Source organism: Heloderma suspectum, chromosome 5 (genome assembly GCF_057233095.1).
Source record: "Heloderma suspectum isolate Gila_16-S chromosome 5, 16-S_ref, whole genome shotgun sequence".
Lineage (NCBI taxonomy): Eukaryota > Metazoa > Chordata > Lepidosauria > Squamata > Helodermatidae > Heloderma > Heloderma suspectum.
Genome location: NC_139462.1, coordinates 187,276,639 through 187,293,659, shown reverse-complemented (window position 1 = coordinate 187,293,659; position 17,021 = coordinate 187,276,639). Strand labels below are relative to the sequence as shown.

At 45.6% G+C, this 17,021-nt stretch overlaps 1 protein-coding gene across 1 annotated transcript; it reads left to right on the top strand.

Annotated features, from left to right (window-relative positions):
* The first annotated feature begins 13,109 nt into the window (after positions 1 to 13,109).
* ARL4A (ARF like GTPase 4A) lies at positions 13,110 to 16,698 on the top strand. The gene is made up of 2 exons (XM_084858662.1): positions 13,110 to 13,437; positions 14,168 to 16,698. Exon 2 carries the CDS (start codon positions 14,261 to 14,263, stop codon positions 14,861 to 14,863), a length of 603 nt encoding a protein of 200 aa, XP_084714788.1. The 5' UTR covers positions 13,110 to 13,437; positions 14,168 to 14,260; the 3' UTR covers positions 14,864 to 16,698.
* The last annotated feature ends 323 nt before the right edge of the window (positions 16,699 to 17,021 follow it).

The following is a 17,021-nucleotide window of genomic DNA, read 5'->3' as shown; positions in this document are numbered from 1 at the left end:
GAGTCAGATGGGGAGGATAATTTCTCTTAGACAGCTGTGTGAGGGCATCCACATGACCATATACTCTAGATCAGCCTTCCCCAACCTGGTACTCTCCCTCAGCCAATATAGCCATTGGTCATGCTGGCTGGGAGTGCTGGGTGTTGTAGCGTACCAAGCTGGGGAAGGCTGATCTAGATGGCATCTCAAAAAGTAAAATCTTTTTTGTGTTTTGCGTTTACTGTATCTGCAGTTTGAGTGCAAAGTGTACATTGACTAGAATGTACATTTAATTTTAAAAATGGGATTTTCTTTCCCATGTTAACATCATTCACAAGACATGCATTCCAGAGCAAAAAGTAATTAGTGTCACTTGTGAAAATGCCCTAATGTGGACTTTGCAGGGAGGTCAGAAATAATATCAGATCCATTCACCTGGAGGAGGTGGGGATCGACTTTTAAAAAGTAAGGTGTAGTACCTTTCTGTCTGTCTTGTGGCTGAGTTAGTCAGATAACCACATGAACATATCCACTATTCAGACTCAGACCATTTGAAGGAAAATATCAACCAAGATTTAATATTTTATTGTCAAGGCCAGCTGGATACCAGATTCTATGAGATCTCTGTGATTGCATCATTGTACTATGAAACTATAATCAAAGCAAGCCAGATTTTTCTTTAATTTAAAAGAGGTACTGCTGTCTGGGACAACAAAGAAAACCTTGCCGTGCCTATACACGTACACCTAGTTATAAGCTGGTACAGATAAGTGTATTGTAATTTTATCTAAAGATTCTATTTTGCAATTTAAGAATAGGAACTTGGCAGAATAAATCATTTGCTTCCTATCAAGTCAGCATTTTCAGTCTGGTATCTGAAGTCATTTGGATTTTTTCCATAAACTACAGAGACAGCAGTATGAGGTCTAAGGTCTCTCAGTGGATGGAAAACACTAATACAGTTTTTAGGCAGGTGGCAGGAAAAGACCCCTGCTTGTTGTGTTGCTCTAATCAGACCTTTCCATCCTCCACTCCTACTTTTGTTTGTGCTTCCCTCTCTCTATTTTTTTTGGCTATAATCTTGGATTGGAGACTCCCAGCCTCAGGAACAAGCACCGACTTTATAATGACAGGACAATCCCTAGCAGAAATAGCCATTAATAATTTCCAAAATAATAGTGGCAACAGTTCTACAAGTAGCCTGTAACAAACCACAATAATGATCTTCAACACCACTTTTTTTGTCTGTGGATTAACTGGAACAATGATCAAGGTTCAAATAGGCTTTGCTCCTAATTGATTTCACTAGCACATAAAGAGCTTACCTGTGTCTGGAGTTTGTGGCTAACTGAGCCCCCTTTCTGAACAATGCATATTTTTTTACTGTGTGTGTGTGAAGCAGGTACTGGTAAAACCTGATTAGTAAAGGAGGGTTGTTTAGCCTGCCTGATGTTGCTTGGTGGTATGTTTGCCACTTGATACTTGTTTGATTGATTGATTGATGGATTGATTGATTAACCCCTCATCTGGCTGGCTACCCGGTCACTCTAGGCCACGTACAATACTAATAACATAAATACAACAAATTTACATAATCAGCTGAACAAAACAACATAACAAAACCACACTGTTCTAAACAAACCCTAACCCGCCCCAAATGCCTGCCTGAACAGCCAGGTTTCTAAAGCCTGGCAGAAACTCATCAAAGAGGGGGCATGGCGGAGGTCACTAGGGAGGGAATTCCACAGAGTGGGGGCCACCACAGAAAAGGCCCTCTCCCTAGTCCTCACCAGCCTAGCTGTCCTGGCTGATGGGACAGAGAGAAGGCCTACTGAGGCTGATCTTGCTGAGTGGCATTCCTGGTGTTGTTGGAGGCGCTCCTTAAGATAGACTGGGCCAGAACCATATAGGGTTTTAAAGGTCAATGCCAACACCTTGAATTGGGCCCAGAAAACAACTGGTAACCAGTGCAACTCCCTCAGCAGTGGAGTGATGTGGTCTTGCTGATGGCTGCCTTTAAGCAGGCAGGCCGCCACATTCTGCACCAGCTACAACTTCCAAACTGTCTTCAAGGGTAACCCCACATAGAGCTCCAACTGACAGTTCCCTGGGACTGCAGACTCTAGCCTCATCCATTGGCTGGAGAACTGAGGGCCACTGGGCGGCTGCACCACCTGCCTTTTGGGAAGAACATCACTATAAAGGAGAGACCAGCCTGGTCCATTGGCCAGAGAGGGAGGAGCTGCAGGGAGCTTGCTCCACCCCTCCCTGCTAGAAAGATCACACAGCTTTCGGTCAACCCCAAAAGGCTTATAACTTGGGTGAATCACTCAGGGGAGGCACAAGGGAGCAGAGGGCCTGGGTTGTAGTTTTTTAAAATTGTTGGTGGGTGGTGGGCTTTGGGCTTGTGTTTATGATTTTAGGGGTGGGGTGCCCACCTGATAGGTGGAAGTGAAGAAGGCATGTGTCCACCTGGTGGAGGCAGTGGGGGGAGTTCTGGGGGCCAGAACATACCGAGGCTGAGCAGCAGATGCTGGCGGAGAGCTAGGGGCAGGCCATGCCGGGTAAGGGGAACAGGGGAGAGATGCGTAATATCTGTCCCCTGTTCTAGGCCTGTCCAGAGCCGGAGGATGGCTGGGGGATGCATGACTCCATCTTCTGGCCTTCATCTGCTGCTGTGTAATGCCAGGTCCGTTGCCCATAAAACATCTCTCATCTATGACATGATCCTGTATGAGGGTGCAGACCTGGCATGTATTGTAGAGACCTGGCTAGATGAGGCCACTGCTCCCACTCTTGTGGCCATTTGCCCAGCTGGATTTTCATATGTGCAGCAGCCGAGGGCTGGGGGTCAGGAAGGGGGAGTGGCTGTTATCCTCACCAGACTCCCCCTCCAGGAGACCAGGGTGGCTAATTGCATGTACTGGAGGTTGGGCCTGAAGGGCAGTCTGGGGATTCTGCTTGTGTGCTGTCCACCCTGCTGCACAACAGAGTCCCTGGCCAAGGTGCTTGAGGTGGTCTCTGATGTGCGTGTGCAGTCCCCTAACTTGTTGGTGTTGGGGGACTTCAATATGCAGTTGGAGGCCATCCTTGTGGGGGTGCCTCAGGACTTCGTGGAGACCATGACTCCCCATGTAGCCAGTCATGCATTAGACCTTTTGTTTGTTTCCAGAGAGGTGGGGAGTGATCTGGAAATTGGAGGTATATCCACAACCCTCTTGTCATGGTTAGATCACTACCTGGTGGGGTTGGACTTCTTGGTTCCACAACCCCTCTGCAGGGGTGGAGGGCCCATTAAGATGGTCCGCCCCAGGCATCTTATGGATCCAAATGAATTCCTGACTGAACTTGGGGATTCTTTGGAGCACGCAAATGGCCCCTTGGTTGAAACGTTGGTGGATGGCTGGAATGCTGCAATCACCGGGGCATTAGACCGTGTGGCTCCAAAATCCCCTCTCCCCCTGAACAGAGCTCAGACTGCACCATGGTTCACCCCACAGTTGCGAGCTCTGAAGTGGGAGGTGAGACGGCTAGAGAGCCAATGGCGGAAATCTTGCTCTGAAGACGATCGGACATGGGTTAGAGCTGTAGCTTCAGACTACCACATGGCGATAACATGATAATAAAGAATTTTTATGCTGCCTCTATCGCATCTGCAGAGTGCTGTCCCAGGAGGCTGTTCCAAGTGGTCTGGAACCTGGTTGGTCCAGTTGTTCCAGAACCAATGGAGTATTCTAAGGCCTCCTGTAATGAGTTTGCAAAGCACCTTGCAGATAAAATCGACTGGATCAGAAGTGCTATCCTTTATGCTGTGGATACAGTTAGTGAACGAGGGGCGGCCAGTGGCAGACCGGTTGTGTAGGATCGGTTCCAGCTTCTTCCTTCTGAGGAAGTGGACAAAGTGCTTTTATCTTTAAGGCTGACCACCGGCTTCCTCGATGTTTTAGTAGTAAAATTTAGTATCACTAAATAAGGAACCATTTCTTGAAGAAGAAGAAAAATGGAACAGGTGGCAAGCCTAATTGCTGATGTGCTGATTGGCTGCAGTTAGTTGGAATCCACAGTCTCTGGGTTAAATCCAACACTGTGCAGGCAAACCTCCACTCATGCAATGGGACTCCTCCTTGCTCTCCTCCTCCCTGCAGCACCCTGCATACCCCCAAATTGATCCAGAGGGTCCTTCAACCCCCCCAGAGCCAATTTGGGGAACATGAGGGGGGAGGGAAAATCAGTTCCGCTGGCAGAAGGATCCAACCCCTCTGTTATGACTGTGCGGGGTGGGCAGTTTAGACTTTTACTTCAACTGGAGTATTTTTTATTTACCTCCTCACTTTTACAGACGTAACATTATTGGATGTGGAACTGAGCACGCTGCAATGCCTCCAATTTCAGCCAGATACACTGGCAGTATTCTAATGGTCCCCTTCATGGATCACTGCCTTGTTGTGGCGAAGGGGCTTGCATAACTCAGTGAAGCCATAAGCTATGCCGTGCAGGGCCACCCAAGACGGACAGGTCATGGCAGAGAGTTCTGACAAAATGTGGTCCACTGGAGAAGGAAATGGCAACCCACTCCAGTATTCTTGCCAAGAAAACCCCATGGAACGTATCACAAGGCTAAAAGAGATGACGCCGGAAGATGAGCCCCTCAGGTCGGAAGGTGTCCAATATGCTACTGGGGAAGAGCAGAGGGTATTTCCAAGTAGCGCCAGAAAGAGTGAAGCGGCTGGGCCAAACCCGAAAGGACACTCAGCTGTGGATGTGTCTGGTGGTGAAAAGAAAATCCGATGCTGTAAAGAACAATATTGTTTAGGAACCTGGAATGTCAGATCAATGAATCAAGGTAAGCTGGAGGTGGTCAAACATGAGATGGCAAGATTGAACATCGACATCTTGGGAATCAGCGAACTAAAATGGACAGGCATGGGCGAATTTAATTCAGGTGACCATCATATCTACTACTGTGGGCAAGAATCCCTTAGAAGAAATGGAGTAGCATTCATAGTCAACAAAAGGGTGGGAAAAGCAGTACTGGGGTACAATCTTAAAAATGATAGAATGATCTCAGTACGAATCCAAGGCAAACCATTCAACATCACAGTAATTCAAGTCTATGCCCCAACCACTGAGGCCGAAGAAGCTGAGGTTGATCGGTTCTATGAAGACCTACAACACCTTCTAGAACTAACACCAAAAAAAGATGTCCTCTTCATCATAGGGGATTGGAATGCTAAAGTAGGAAGTCAAGAAATCACCGGGATAACAGGCAGGCATGGCCTTGGTGTACAAAATGAAGCAGGACAAAAGCTAATAGAGTTTTGCCAAGAGAACATGCTGATCATAGCAAACACTCTTTTCCAACAGCACAAGAGGCGACTCTACACATGGACGTCACCAGATGGTCAATATCGAAATCAGATTGATTATGTCCTTTGCAGCCAAAGATGGAGAAGCTCCATGCAGTCAGTAAAAATAAGACCGGGAGCTGACTGTGGCTCAGATCATGAGCTGCTTCTTGCAAAATTTCGGCTTAAATTGAAGAACGTCGGGAAAACCACTAAACCGTTCAGGTATGACCTAAATCATATCCCTGATGAATATACAGTGGAGGTGAGGAATAGATTTCAGGGATTAGACCTGATAGACAGAGTGCCTGAGGAACTATGGACGGAGGTCCGTAACATTGTTCAGGAGGCAGCAACTCAATCCATCCCAAAGAAAAAGAAATGCAAGAAAGCAAAGTGGCTGTCTGATGAGGCTTTACAAGTAGCTCACGAAAGAAGGGAAGCGAAAAGCAAGGGAGAAAGGGGAAGATATATCCAACTGAATGCAGAGTTCCAGAGAATAGCAAGGAGAGACAAGAAGGCCTTCTTAAGTGAACAATGCAAAGAAATCGAGGAAAACAACAGAATGGGAAAGACTAGAGATCTCTTCAAGAAAATTGGAGATCTCAAGGGAACGTTTTGTGCAAAGACAGGCATGATAAAGGACAAAGAAGGCAGGGACCTAACAGAAGCAGATGAGATTAAGAAGAGGTGGCAAGAATACACAGAAGAACTATACAGGAAAGATCTGAATGTCCCTGATAGCCATGATAGTGTGGTCACTGAACTTGAGCCGGACATCCTAGAGAGTGAAGTCAAGTGGGCCTTAGGAAGCATTAGTAACAATAAAGCTAGCGGAGATGACAGTATTCCAGCCGAGCTATTTAAAATCCTAAAAGATGATGCTGTTAAAGTGCTGCATTCAATATGCCAACAAATCTGGAACACTCAACAGTGGCCACAAGACTGGAAAAGGTCAGTTTACATTCCAATTCCAAAGAAGGGCAACGCCAAAGAGTGTTCAAACTACCGCACCATTGCGCTCATTTCACATGCCAGCAAGGTGATGCTCAAAATCCTACAAGCTAGGCTTCAGCAGTATGCGAACCGAGAACTACCGGAAGTACAAGCTGGGTTTAGAAGAGGCAGAGGAACTAGAGATCAAATCGCCAACATTCGCTGCATCATGGAGAAAGCAAGAGAATTCCGGAAAAACGTCTATTTCTGCTTCATTGACTACGCTAAAGCCTTTGACTGTGTGGATCACAACAAACTGTGGCAAATTCTTAAAGTGATGGGAGTACCAGACCACCTTACCTGTCTCCTGAGAAACCTGTACGAGGGTCAAGAAGCAACAGTAAGAACCAGACATGGAACAACCGATTGGTTCAAAATTGGGAAAGGAGTACGACAAGGCTGCATATTGTCACCCTGCTTATTTAACTTATATGCAGAGTACATCATGAGAAATGCCGGGTTGGATGAATCAGAGGTCGGAATTAAGATTGCTGGGAGAATTATCAACAACCTCCGATATGCAGACGATACCACCCTAATGGCAGAAAGCGAAGAGGATCTCAAGAGCCTCTTGTTGAGGGTGAAAGAGGAGAGTGCAAAAGCTGGTTTGAAACTCAACATTAAAAAAACGAAGATCATGGCATCTGGCCCCATCACTTCCTGGCATATAGAAGGGGAAGAAATGGAAGCAGTGACAGATTTTACTTTCTTGGGCTCCAAGATCACCGCAGACGGTGACTGTAGCCATGAAATTAAAAGACGCTTGCTCCTTGGGAGGAAAGCTATGGCCAACCTAGACAGCATAGTAAGAAGCAGAGACATCACCTTGCCGACAAAGGTCCGTCTAATCAAAGCTATGGTTTTCCCAGTAGTAATGTATGGCTGTGAGAGCTGGACTATAAGGAAGGCTGAGCGCCGAAGAATTGATGCTTTCGAATTGTGGTGCTGGAGAAGACTCTTACGAGTCCCCTGGACTGCAAGGAGGTCAAATCAGTCCATCCTAAAGGAAATCAACCCTGAGTGCTCATTGGAAGGACAGATACTGAAGCTGAAGCTCCAATATTTTGGCCACCTAATGCGAAGAGAAAACTCCCTGGAAAAGACCCTGATGCTGGGAAAGACTGAAGGCAAAAGGAGAAGGGGACGGCAGAGGATGAGATGGCTAGATAGCATCACCGATGCAATGAATATGAACTTGAGCACGCTCCGGGAGAGAGCGCAGGACAGGAAGGCCTGGCGTGCTATGGTCCATGGGGTCACGAAGAGTCGGACACGACTGAACGACTGAACAACAACAATTCTAATGGCATAAGGATTCTGCAATAGGGGCACTGTGCTGACATACATGTCTTATGCTAAAATACCTCTGAGCTCTGCTTGGGTGGGGTGGATTTAGGGGCAGTCCTGACTTCACCCAGATAGCTTAAAAGATTGCAATATTAATCAAAGCAACCCAATATGTGAATATAAATGATATAAACCACTTCCAACTCCTGCTGTTCATAACCTCTGTTATTTTCTGAAGAGCAAAATATTTTTTTTGTCCAGCAACTACTTTTTCCAGTATCAAAGCAAAACCACTCAGACTGGCAACATGCAAATTATCACATGAGTATTCAACGGACATTGCAGAGATTATGAAAATTTTCTTTGTTCAAATTACATTGCATGGCAGTTAAATGTGCTTGTTATTTGCATTGGGTTGGATCCAGATTTAATCATACTGTTATGCATGTGCTCCTCCATGCCCGAGCTATGAGAGGTTTCAGCCGTTTGCCAGCACTTACTAAGGGCTCACTGTCCATAGAAGGAGGTCACTGGAGACATACACAGTTTTTGTGACGTAAGGTTCATTTACACATATATACAGGCTGAGCATAAGATGAGGGTTCACAGCACTGACACACCAACAGATTCATACTCCCCATCAAAGGTCTAGGGGAACCCACAGGGCCATAGAGCTTCCTGCAGAGGGCAAAGCCGGCCCTCTGCCTCCTTTTCAGATCCAGTCCTAGCACAGACTGCCTGTCACCGATATACACAGACTTGGCTTGCTTCTGTTGTTCTCACAGCAGATTGAATAAGCACATGCCTCCGGGAGGAGGAAGACCAAGGTAAGCCCCTTTCAGCACAGTCTATCCTGTGGCGACCTCTGAGGACAGCCTCCACTCAGCTAATTTCCCTAACAGTAAGGAATCTACAGGCCCATTTGCCCAACTGGTTTGACCCATTCTAGCAATCTCTTTTTCACAATCCCAGACTCACAGCGTTGGGGGTGGGTGAGAATCCCTGAGAGGTCGTTCAGAGTAATCTCCCCCCCCCCCCGCCCCCGCCGGCTCCGCCACAATATCTCACTGCAACGAGTAGACCCACTGACATTCAACAAGTTAGGTATGAATTACTTAATTCCCATGGATTTCAAGAGGTCTACTCTTAAGTATGACTGAATCTGGATCCAAACCATTAATATTATGCTTCCCCACATTCCCAGTCCATTGACAAGAACCTACTAATAAAACTTCTATAGATCAGGCATGACACTTTGCCCAGAACAAATACAAATGCATTCAAAAAAGCAAAAGCAAATGGATTCATTCTAAGAAATAATTGACTTTAAAATGAGAATTAAATAATGAAACAGTAGTTCTATGTTCACAACGTTCCCTTATGGTATTCTGAAAATCCTTTTGCATCTTCCCAAAAATATGCCCCTAGCTTGCTGAAGAACTTCCACTGTTTTTTTTTTTTTTTTTTCCAGCCAATGGGCCAAATGCTACCCTTACTTTCTATTTCTCCAGATGAAGGGATCCTAGCACTAGCAGTCAGAAGGCATTGTGCAGCTATGTGTTCTTCCTTTTCTTAACAGATTTTCTGCATTAAGAAAAAAGATGGAAGAAGTGGTGGGGAAACATGGGAGGGTTATGAGTAGAAGATGTCTGGACCCCCCTATAAACTTCCGTGAATGAGGCAGGGCAATGGCATGATAAAAGTCTCATCTGGAAGCAGTATTTGACTAGTGAAGTAGCCAACGTTTTCAGCCACAGTGCTACAAATAAAGTCCAGTATCAGATGATACCACTCTACTATACACACCAATACACATAAAGAACAAAGAATCTTGTGGCACCTTAAAAAGCTAACCAATTAATCATACAACATAAGCATTTGTGGACTACAGTCCACTTCATCAGATGCATGAAGTGTTATCCTGAGATACAAGTATATATACACACATGGTTGGAGAAGGAGAACTATAAATAGTGAGGTAAGATGGAATTGAAATGCAGAAAGTACAGACAGTTAAAAATTCTTCACTGTGACCATATATAAAAGAATTGTTAGGTCATAGCACAGACATGTTTGCATTAGTAAGCTGATTTACACATGCTGAGGTAGTTTCACATTCCAGACTAAAGTTGGTGATCTGACAGCACAACGCTGGGAAAGCAGGAGATTTGTCCATTTTGGATTAGAATTTAAAATTAGTCTTTATACTGATGTTCTTTTGTTTATCTCGAGACTCCAGTCATCGATTCCAGCATTGATGAAATTGATTAATACTTTTGGTGAATTGTCCGGTTATTCAATTAATTGGTCAAAGTCGGAAATAATGCCAATTGGACATAGGATATACTCTAGTGTATTAGCGAATTGGCAACTTCGACAGTGCCCAGAGTTTATTACATATTTGGGAATAATTATTCCTAGAGATATATCTCAAATGATTAGTTTAAATTTAAACAAGTTGATTAATGATATTCCACGAGATATAGATAGATGGGCATCTTTAAAGTTGAGTTTATGGGGTAAGGTGAATACACTTAAGATGAATACCATACCCCGAATTATTTATGTTATATGTGGGATTCCTATACTTATACCTGACTAATATTTCTAAAAACTCAGTGCTTTGTTTTTGTAAATTCTTTCCTCTCCACCAAGAATATCTTTAAAAAGGATGCAACTTCCAATTAATGAAGGCAGGTTCGGTTTTCTGGATCTAGGTAGGTACCATTGGGCCTATTTGCTGACCTCTACTAAATTTTGGTCTTTTCCACTCAAATCAGATTTTTCTCCATGGTCAGTATTGGAATTTTCTTGTCTGGATCCTTTCTTTAAATGGATGGCATTAGGTTCTCAGCATATTAAGGTAGACAGAGCTCCTCCCACAATTTTGGCAGTTAGGGAAGTTTGGCATATAATGTCATGTCAATTACAGTTTGATCCATTTTCCCATGCTAAATTGACTTTATGGGGAAATCCAGATTTAAGAATTGGCAAGAAAATGTTTTTATGGTGGACCTGGACAGATAAGATGATCTTTACTTTAGATCAGTTAGTGGGGGTTGATGAGTTTTTGGTATTTTAAACTTTGCAAGATCAATTTGATCTGCCGGCTTCAGCGGAATGGCTTCAGCGGAATGCAAGTTTCAACTTGTAATTGAAACATTTGTTGGTATCTAGATTCAGTCCCGCTGCTTTTACTGCCCCGGAGTCTCCTTCACTATCGGAAATAGTTATTGAACCTGGCCAGATATATCAACCTACGATTCATGTTTATAAATATTTATTAAAAGGTAAAGGTAAAGGTGTCCCCAACCAGTCATGTCCGACTCTAGGGTGCGGTGCTCATCCCCGTTTCTAAGCCGAAGAGCCAGCGCTGTCCGAAGATGCTTCCGTGGTCATGTGGCCGGCATGACTGAACACCGAGGTGCACGGAACGCTGTTACCTTTCCCGCCGAGGCGGTACCTATTTATCTACTTGCAATTTCTGTTTTCGAACTGCTAGGTTGGCAGAAGCTGGGACTGAAGACGGGAGCTCACTCCGTCACGCGGCACTCGGGTCTCGAACTGCTGACCTGCTGACCTTCCAGTCTGCAGTTCAGCGTCTTAACCACTAAGCCACCGCGGCCCCACTATTATTATTATTGATAATAAATATTTATTATCAATGAATAAATATGAAACAAGCGGTTTACAGCAGGAATGGAACAGGGAATTGGAATGTCCTATTTGCTTAATCAATGGACTGCCGTTTTGGCATCTGTATCAGACATTTAAGTGGATCTTTGGTTATGCCTTATTCAGCAAAAGCTCTTGTTTTGGGTCTATTGGACGCCACAACGTCTTTTTAGTAAAGGCTTGTCAAATTCGTCTAATTGTTGGAGGTGTAATTCAGTCAGTGCTTCTTTTATTCATGTGTTTTGGAAATGTCCAATGACCGCCTCCTTTTGGGAGGAAGTTATTGTACGGATAAATTTTGTATTGGAAAACTCTTTAATATTTACTGATGTAAATGTTCTTTTAAACTACTTACCTGCTTCTTGGAATGTAACACATGGTCATCATAAATTGATTTTTTGCACCCTTTTGGTTGCTAAAAGACTGATACTACGATATTGGAAGGATAAAAGCTCATCGCCTATAATGCAATGGACTGAAGACTTAACAACACTAGCAACATTTGAAAGGGTGGTATATAAGCGTAACTTGCAAATGGACTTATATACGGATATTTGGTCTGCTTTCACTGAAGTTTGTGTGTAATCTTCCCCCCCAAAAAACTTTTTTTTCTCGAATGTTATGATGTTAGAAACTGAGGATTTTGAACAAGTTGATGTATTTTTATTTCGTTCTTTTTTTTTAGGGTTTGTAATGGTTTTGTTTTGTAAAAATTCACAATAAAAGATTAAAAAAAACTGCTGGGAAGGCAGGAAATATTCTGTAGGCGGCAATCTGTGCCATAGCCTTGTCTGCAACCCTTCTGCTCCTGTTCAGCTGTGTACAGTAAGAAGTCCTGTGAAAGATGCAACAGGTTGGCCATCCACGACTGAAGAGTCTCTTTGGTTGTTGTTTTTCTTTTGTTGAATTATTGTGCTGTATCATTTGTGTTTTATGACACTGTGGAATTAGAAATGAAAGACGACACATACATATTTCAAATAGATACGTTAGTACCCTTTTGATTGCTCCCGACCACTTGGGGTCAATTCTGTGAGGAATGAGCCCTGGCTGCAGTACAAATATTTGAAGTGGTGTGTGGGCAGACAAAGACAAGTCAACTTAAGTAGGATGGAGGGGCAATCTTTTTCTCTTGGAAACATTTCATTCAGCAGCTGCAATTCATCAGCGTGACCTGCTCGTGTGAAGAGGCGTGCAGGGATTTCCCAGGGCTAGCATTGCCATTTTCTAAGCAGACGCCCGAGTCTTCAACAACAGAACAGTCAAGAAATTCAGCAAGTGTATTTCCTAGCATGCAACCCTATTTGAAATATTTCTATACCGCCCTTTAATTCCACAATATCTTAAAACACAGCAATAATACACAACAATAGATCTTTAGGCTGCAATCCTATACATATCTACCTGGGAGTAACTCCCACTGAATCCAGTGGGGCTTACTTCAGAGTAGACCTGCCGAGGATTGCACTGCCAGTTCCCCCTTCTTCAACGAGTAGCCCTCGAGCGGGAAAGACGGCTACTCTCTCGCCCAGAAGGGCTTCAGGGAATAAACGCGGGAAAAGCCTCCGAGGAAACAGGCAGAATCAGGCCTGGGAGGCGGCGTCAGGTCAGGGGGCGCGGCCTAGGCCGGGCAACGGCAGAGGCGCGAGAGTGGGCGGGACCACGGCGCCGGGTTGGACCGGTGGACACGCGGCCAAGGCGCGGACAGGTCACGTGACTCGGCACACGGGCTGACGGGCCGGAGAGAGTGGAGCATGCCGCGAGCGCACGGAACTCCTCGGGGGAGGCGTGGCTATCGGGAAAGACGAGTCATCGGGGCGGGGCGTCGATGCGCTGTCGGTTGGCCTCTATGCCGGCTGCTATTTGAATGGGGTTGCTAGGATACGGGTGCGCGAGGGGGCCAATGGAGAGGCTCTTCGGTTATTACTATGACGTTCCACCCGTCTGAGGGGGCAAGGCGAAAGACCGGAGGGTCAGAGGGCTACGGCCAAAGCGGCCGCCTCCTTCCTCTTTTCATTCCTCCGCCTTTTGCGGGGAGAGGGGCGAAATCGCGCGAGCTCGGCGTCTCGTCTTCCTCGTCCCCCCGCTCGTGACGGAAGAAAACGACGGTTGCTCCGGGTAGCGCTTCCAGAGACGGACCTCAGCGCGGCTACAGGTGGGAGGAGTGGCGGAAATAGGAACCAATGGGCTACTTGGTGTGGCCCCGAAATGCCGGGGGCGCAAGAGGTCGGGTGCCCTGTCAGGAAAGGGGCGGCGCGGAGGGGGCGGGCAGATCCGAGCGCTCGCTACATCTCTCCCCCTCTCCCCGAAAGCGGGTTGGGAGGCAACGGGAGGAGGCGACTCCTTTTCCCTAGAACGTCCAAAGGGGCCGGGCGCTGCAGCACGTTCCGTCCCCGGCTGCTGCGAGCGGGCCGCGGGCGGGGCAGAACCGGGATGGCCGCGGGGAGGCAACACGCGCTTCCTCCCGCCTTCCCGCAGCTTCGTAGCGACCAATGGGGAAGAAAGCGGCAGGAGCGACCTGGTCGAGCGGCAGTTGCCGGGGCCAATGAGGGAAGAGAGAGCCCGGGGCCCGGGCCTCGTTGCCCCGCCTGATGGCTCCCCCGCCGCAGCTTTCTCCGTCCAATGAGAGGCGGGCTATGTGAAAAGGGGCGGGAATAGCGCGGGGTTAGGTGGCTCGGGAGGAGGCGCGGCCCCGCCATAGGCACTGGCGGGCCTTTGCGGCGGCGTTGGAGGGACCCTTGCGGGAGCTTCTGGGGAAGGAGCGGCTTCGCTAAGGGGGCGGTGGGGGGCACCTCTCGGCAGGGTTTCCCCGGCGCCCGCGGCCTGCTTCCTTCCCGCCCTGCGATCCTCCTGTGGGTCTGAGCCTGCCCTTGTGTCGTTATCAGAAAAGGACCGTGACCGGGAGCCTGAGACCAGCGGCGGCTTGAGGCGGCGGCGGGCCACTGGTGCCCCTGCTCGCCTCGGGCCCCTCCCCTGCGATGGGGAATGGGTTGTCGGAGCAGACGCCGATCCTGTCGAGCCTGCCTGCCTTCCAGTGCTTCCACATCGTGATTCTGGGGCTGGATTGCGCCGGAAAGACCACCGTCCTCTACCGGCTGCAGTTCAACGAGTTCGTCAACACGGTCCCCACCAAAGGTTTCAACACGGAGAAGATCAAGGTGACGCTGGGCAACAACAAGACGGTCACTTTCCACTTCTGGGACGTGGGCGGCCAGGAGAAACTGCGGCCCCTCTGGAAGTCCTACACCCGCTGCACGGACGGCATCATCTTCGTGGTGGATTCCGTGGACGTGGAAAGGATGGAAGAAGCCAAAACAGAACTGCACAAAATCACGCGGATCTCAGAGAACCAAGGGGTTCCTGTGCTCATCGTGGCTAACAAGCAGGACTTGAGACACTCGCTGTCGCTCTCGGAGATGGAAAAGATGTTGGCTACTGGCGAGCTGAGTTCTTCCACGCCCTGGCACCTGCAGCCCACCTGTGCCATCATAGGGGATGGTCTCAAAGAGGGACTCGAGAAACTGCACGATATGATAATTAAGAGAAGGAAAATGCTGAGGCAGCAAAAAAAGAAGAGATGAGCTGCTGTGACCATGAAGGGTAATTCCTTCTTGGCGTTTGACTAAAACAGTTTCCAGCGCCTGGTCTGCCTGTTTGGATCTTGTACAGCCTAACTAATAAACACTCAGCCTGGTGGGAAACTTTGCAGACACATACATGCTACATGGTTCCCCAGAAGTTTTTTTTTGGTGGGGGCCCCCCACTGCTACTTTTTAAAAACAAAAGAAAAACAGCTCTCTTGTTACATAGTACAAAGTGATCAGGAAACAGATGGGTGGGTAAATGTGACCTGGATATCTAAATAGCCAAATAAAACAATGAAGAGTGTTCTGCTTGATGGTGTAGTTATGTTTGAGAGTGCCTTTGCAAGAAAATTGCATTTAAGGCATTCAGTGTTTTCAACTGCTTGTATAAGTGGAGTGTTTAGATGAAGATATACAGCTTTAAAATAGTACCCTTTAACATATATGGAGCTAGTAAACCATTATTTAAGGAGGCTGTGAATGTGGAGCAGTTTTAAATGAAAGGTTGGCTGTATGGTATGCTTTTAAACTGGTTCTCTTAAAATCTTGGCGCTCAGATGATTTGAACTGTGTTATTCATGTTATCTGAAGCTTGAAAGTGGAAAAGGTATGGAATATGTAAGAGCATGGATGCGTTTCCTGATAATGTAGCATGCCTTGGTGTGTAGGGATTCTTTAGAAATAGCTGTTCATCGTTAAACAGTGCTAATCAGGTTTGGACCATACTTGTTTGTCCTAGGGAGACACGTTCTACAAAGTTTGCTGTCCAAGAAGACCCTGAACAATTAGACAAAAGCAAACTACTACCATAAGGGACTTGGGTTTCAGGATTCTTATAGTGCAATATTACCTTTAAATGAAATTGATGGCAATAAAATTTGATCATAATTAAGTGTAAATCAAACTAAAATCAGCAGAACTACATGTCCCATGTGCCCAGTGCTGTTAAAATGTACTGCCAGGTCTTTTAAAAAAAATTAATCTTGCAGTACTGTTAAGAATGTATTGAAGCTTTTTACACTTGAAAATTTTGACACTGTGGAAAAACAAGAATTTAAAGATGACCTGTGTCTTCTGTAATTATGCTTTAAGCTTTCCTTGTTTACAGTCATGCAAACAGTGTTAAATAAGGGGGTGGGACTGCATATGATATAAAGAGATGGTTTTTCTTACTGGTACATTTTTTTTTAAAGTTGGGCAATTTGGGTAGCAGGTTAAAGGGCTAAATTAAAGCCTGTATTACTCTACTGGTGCTTTAAAATGTAATAATTCCATTGTAAAATGAGAGAGAACAGCTTAAAAGGAGAAAGACTTGTCCTCCCCTTTGCACAACCAACAAAGTTACTGTGTCCTCTTACCTACTAGCTACAACTAGGGAGGAATAACTACAGTTCTGAATGTCAGGAAATATAACTTGTATAAAATCAAATTTTATAGCCAGAAACTGCTTATAAGGTAACCAAAAATGCACTTTAGTGTTTTCCAATACTGAAAGTGACAGCTTTTAAAAAAACTAATGAAATCCTGGTCCTTTTTGAAAGAATTGAAGTAGCTTCCAATGGAGCTTTTGTACGTTGGTTATATGTACCTGCACTAGTGACACTAAAAGTCACTTAATGTCTATATTTATAGAAATGTGGATAACTTCTTAAACCTCAGTAAACTCAACTCCAAATGAGTCATCGGCGACAGAAGTTGACAACATTTTGCTGTGCGGATCTTGCTTTTTATCAGAACTGTCTGCATGAAATTGAACCCTTTATTCATGTGAGATTTGTAAAATGTGACAATGTTTAAAAATCACAGGTATCTCATTAAAGATTTAATGGCAATTTGCATTATGTGCTGTATATTTACAACAGAAAATGTACTTATCAATACATTTACTTCTGTATTATCTTTTGTGATTATGGGGCCTGATAATCTCTAGTATAAAATAACTATTGTGGAATTATGGAATATCTGACTGGTGTAAAGTGCTGCGACAACACTTCTTTATAACTTGCTTGTCACAGTCCAGCAGCCTTCATAACTGTTAGTAAAGTCTGAGGCCCTATGTACACAATTGAAAACAAAGTGTAAGGGGCTAACACTAGTGATCTCTTCCTTCCTTGCTAGCATATACGTTTTCAGAAGTGTAAATGAGGATTACAGC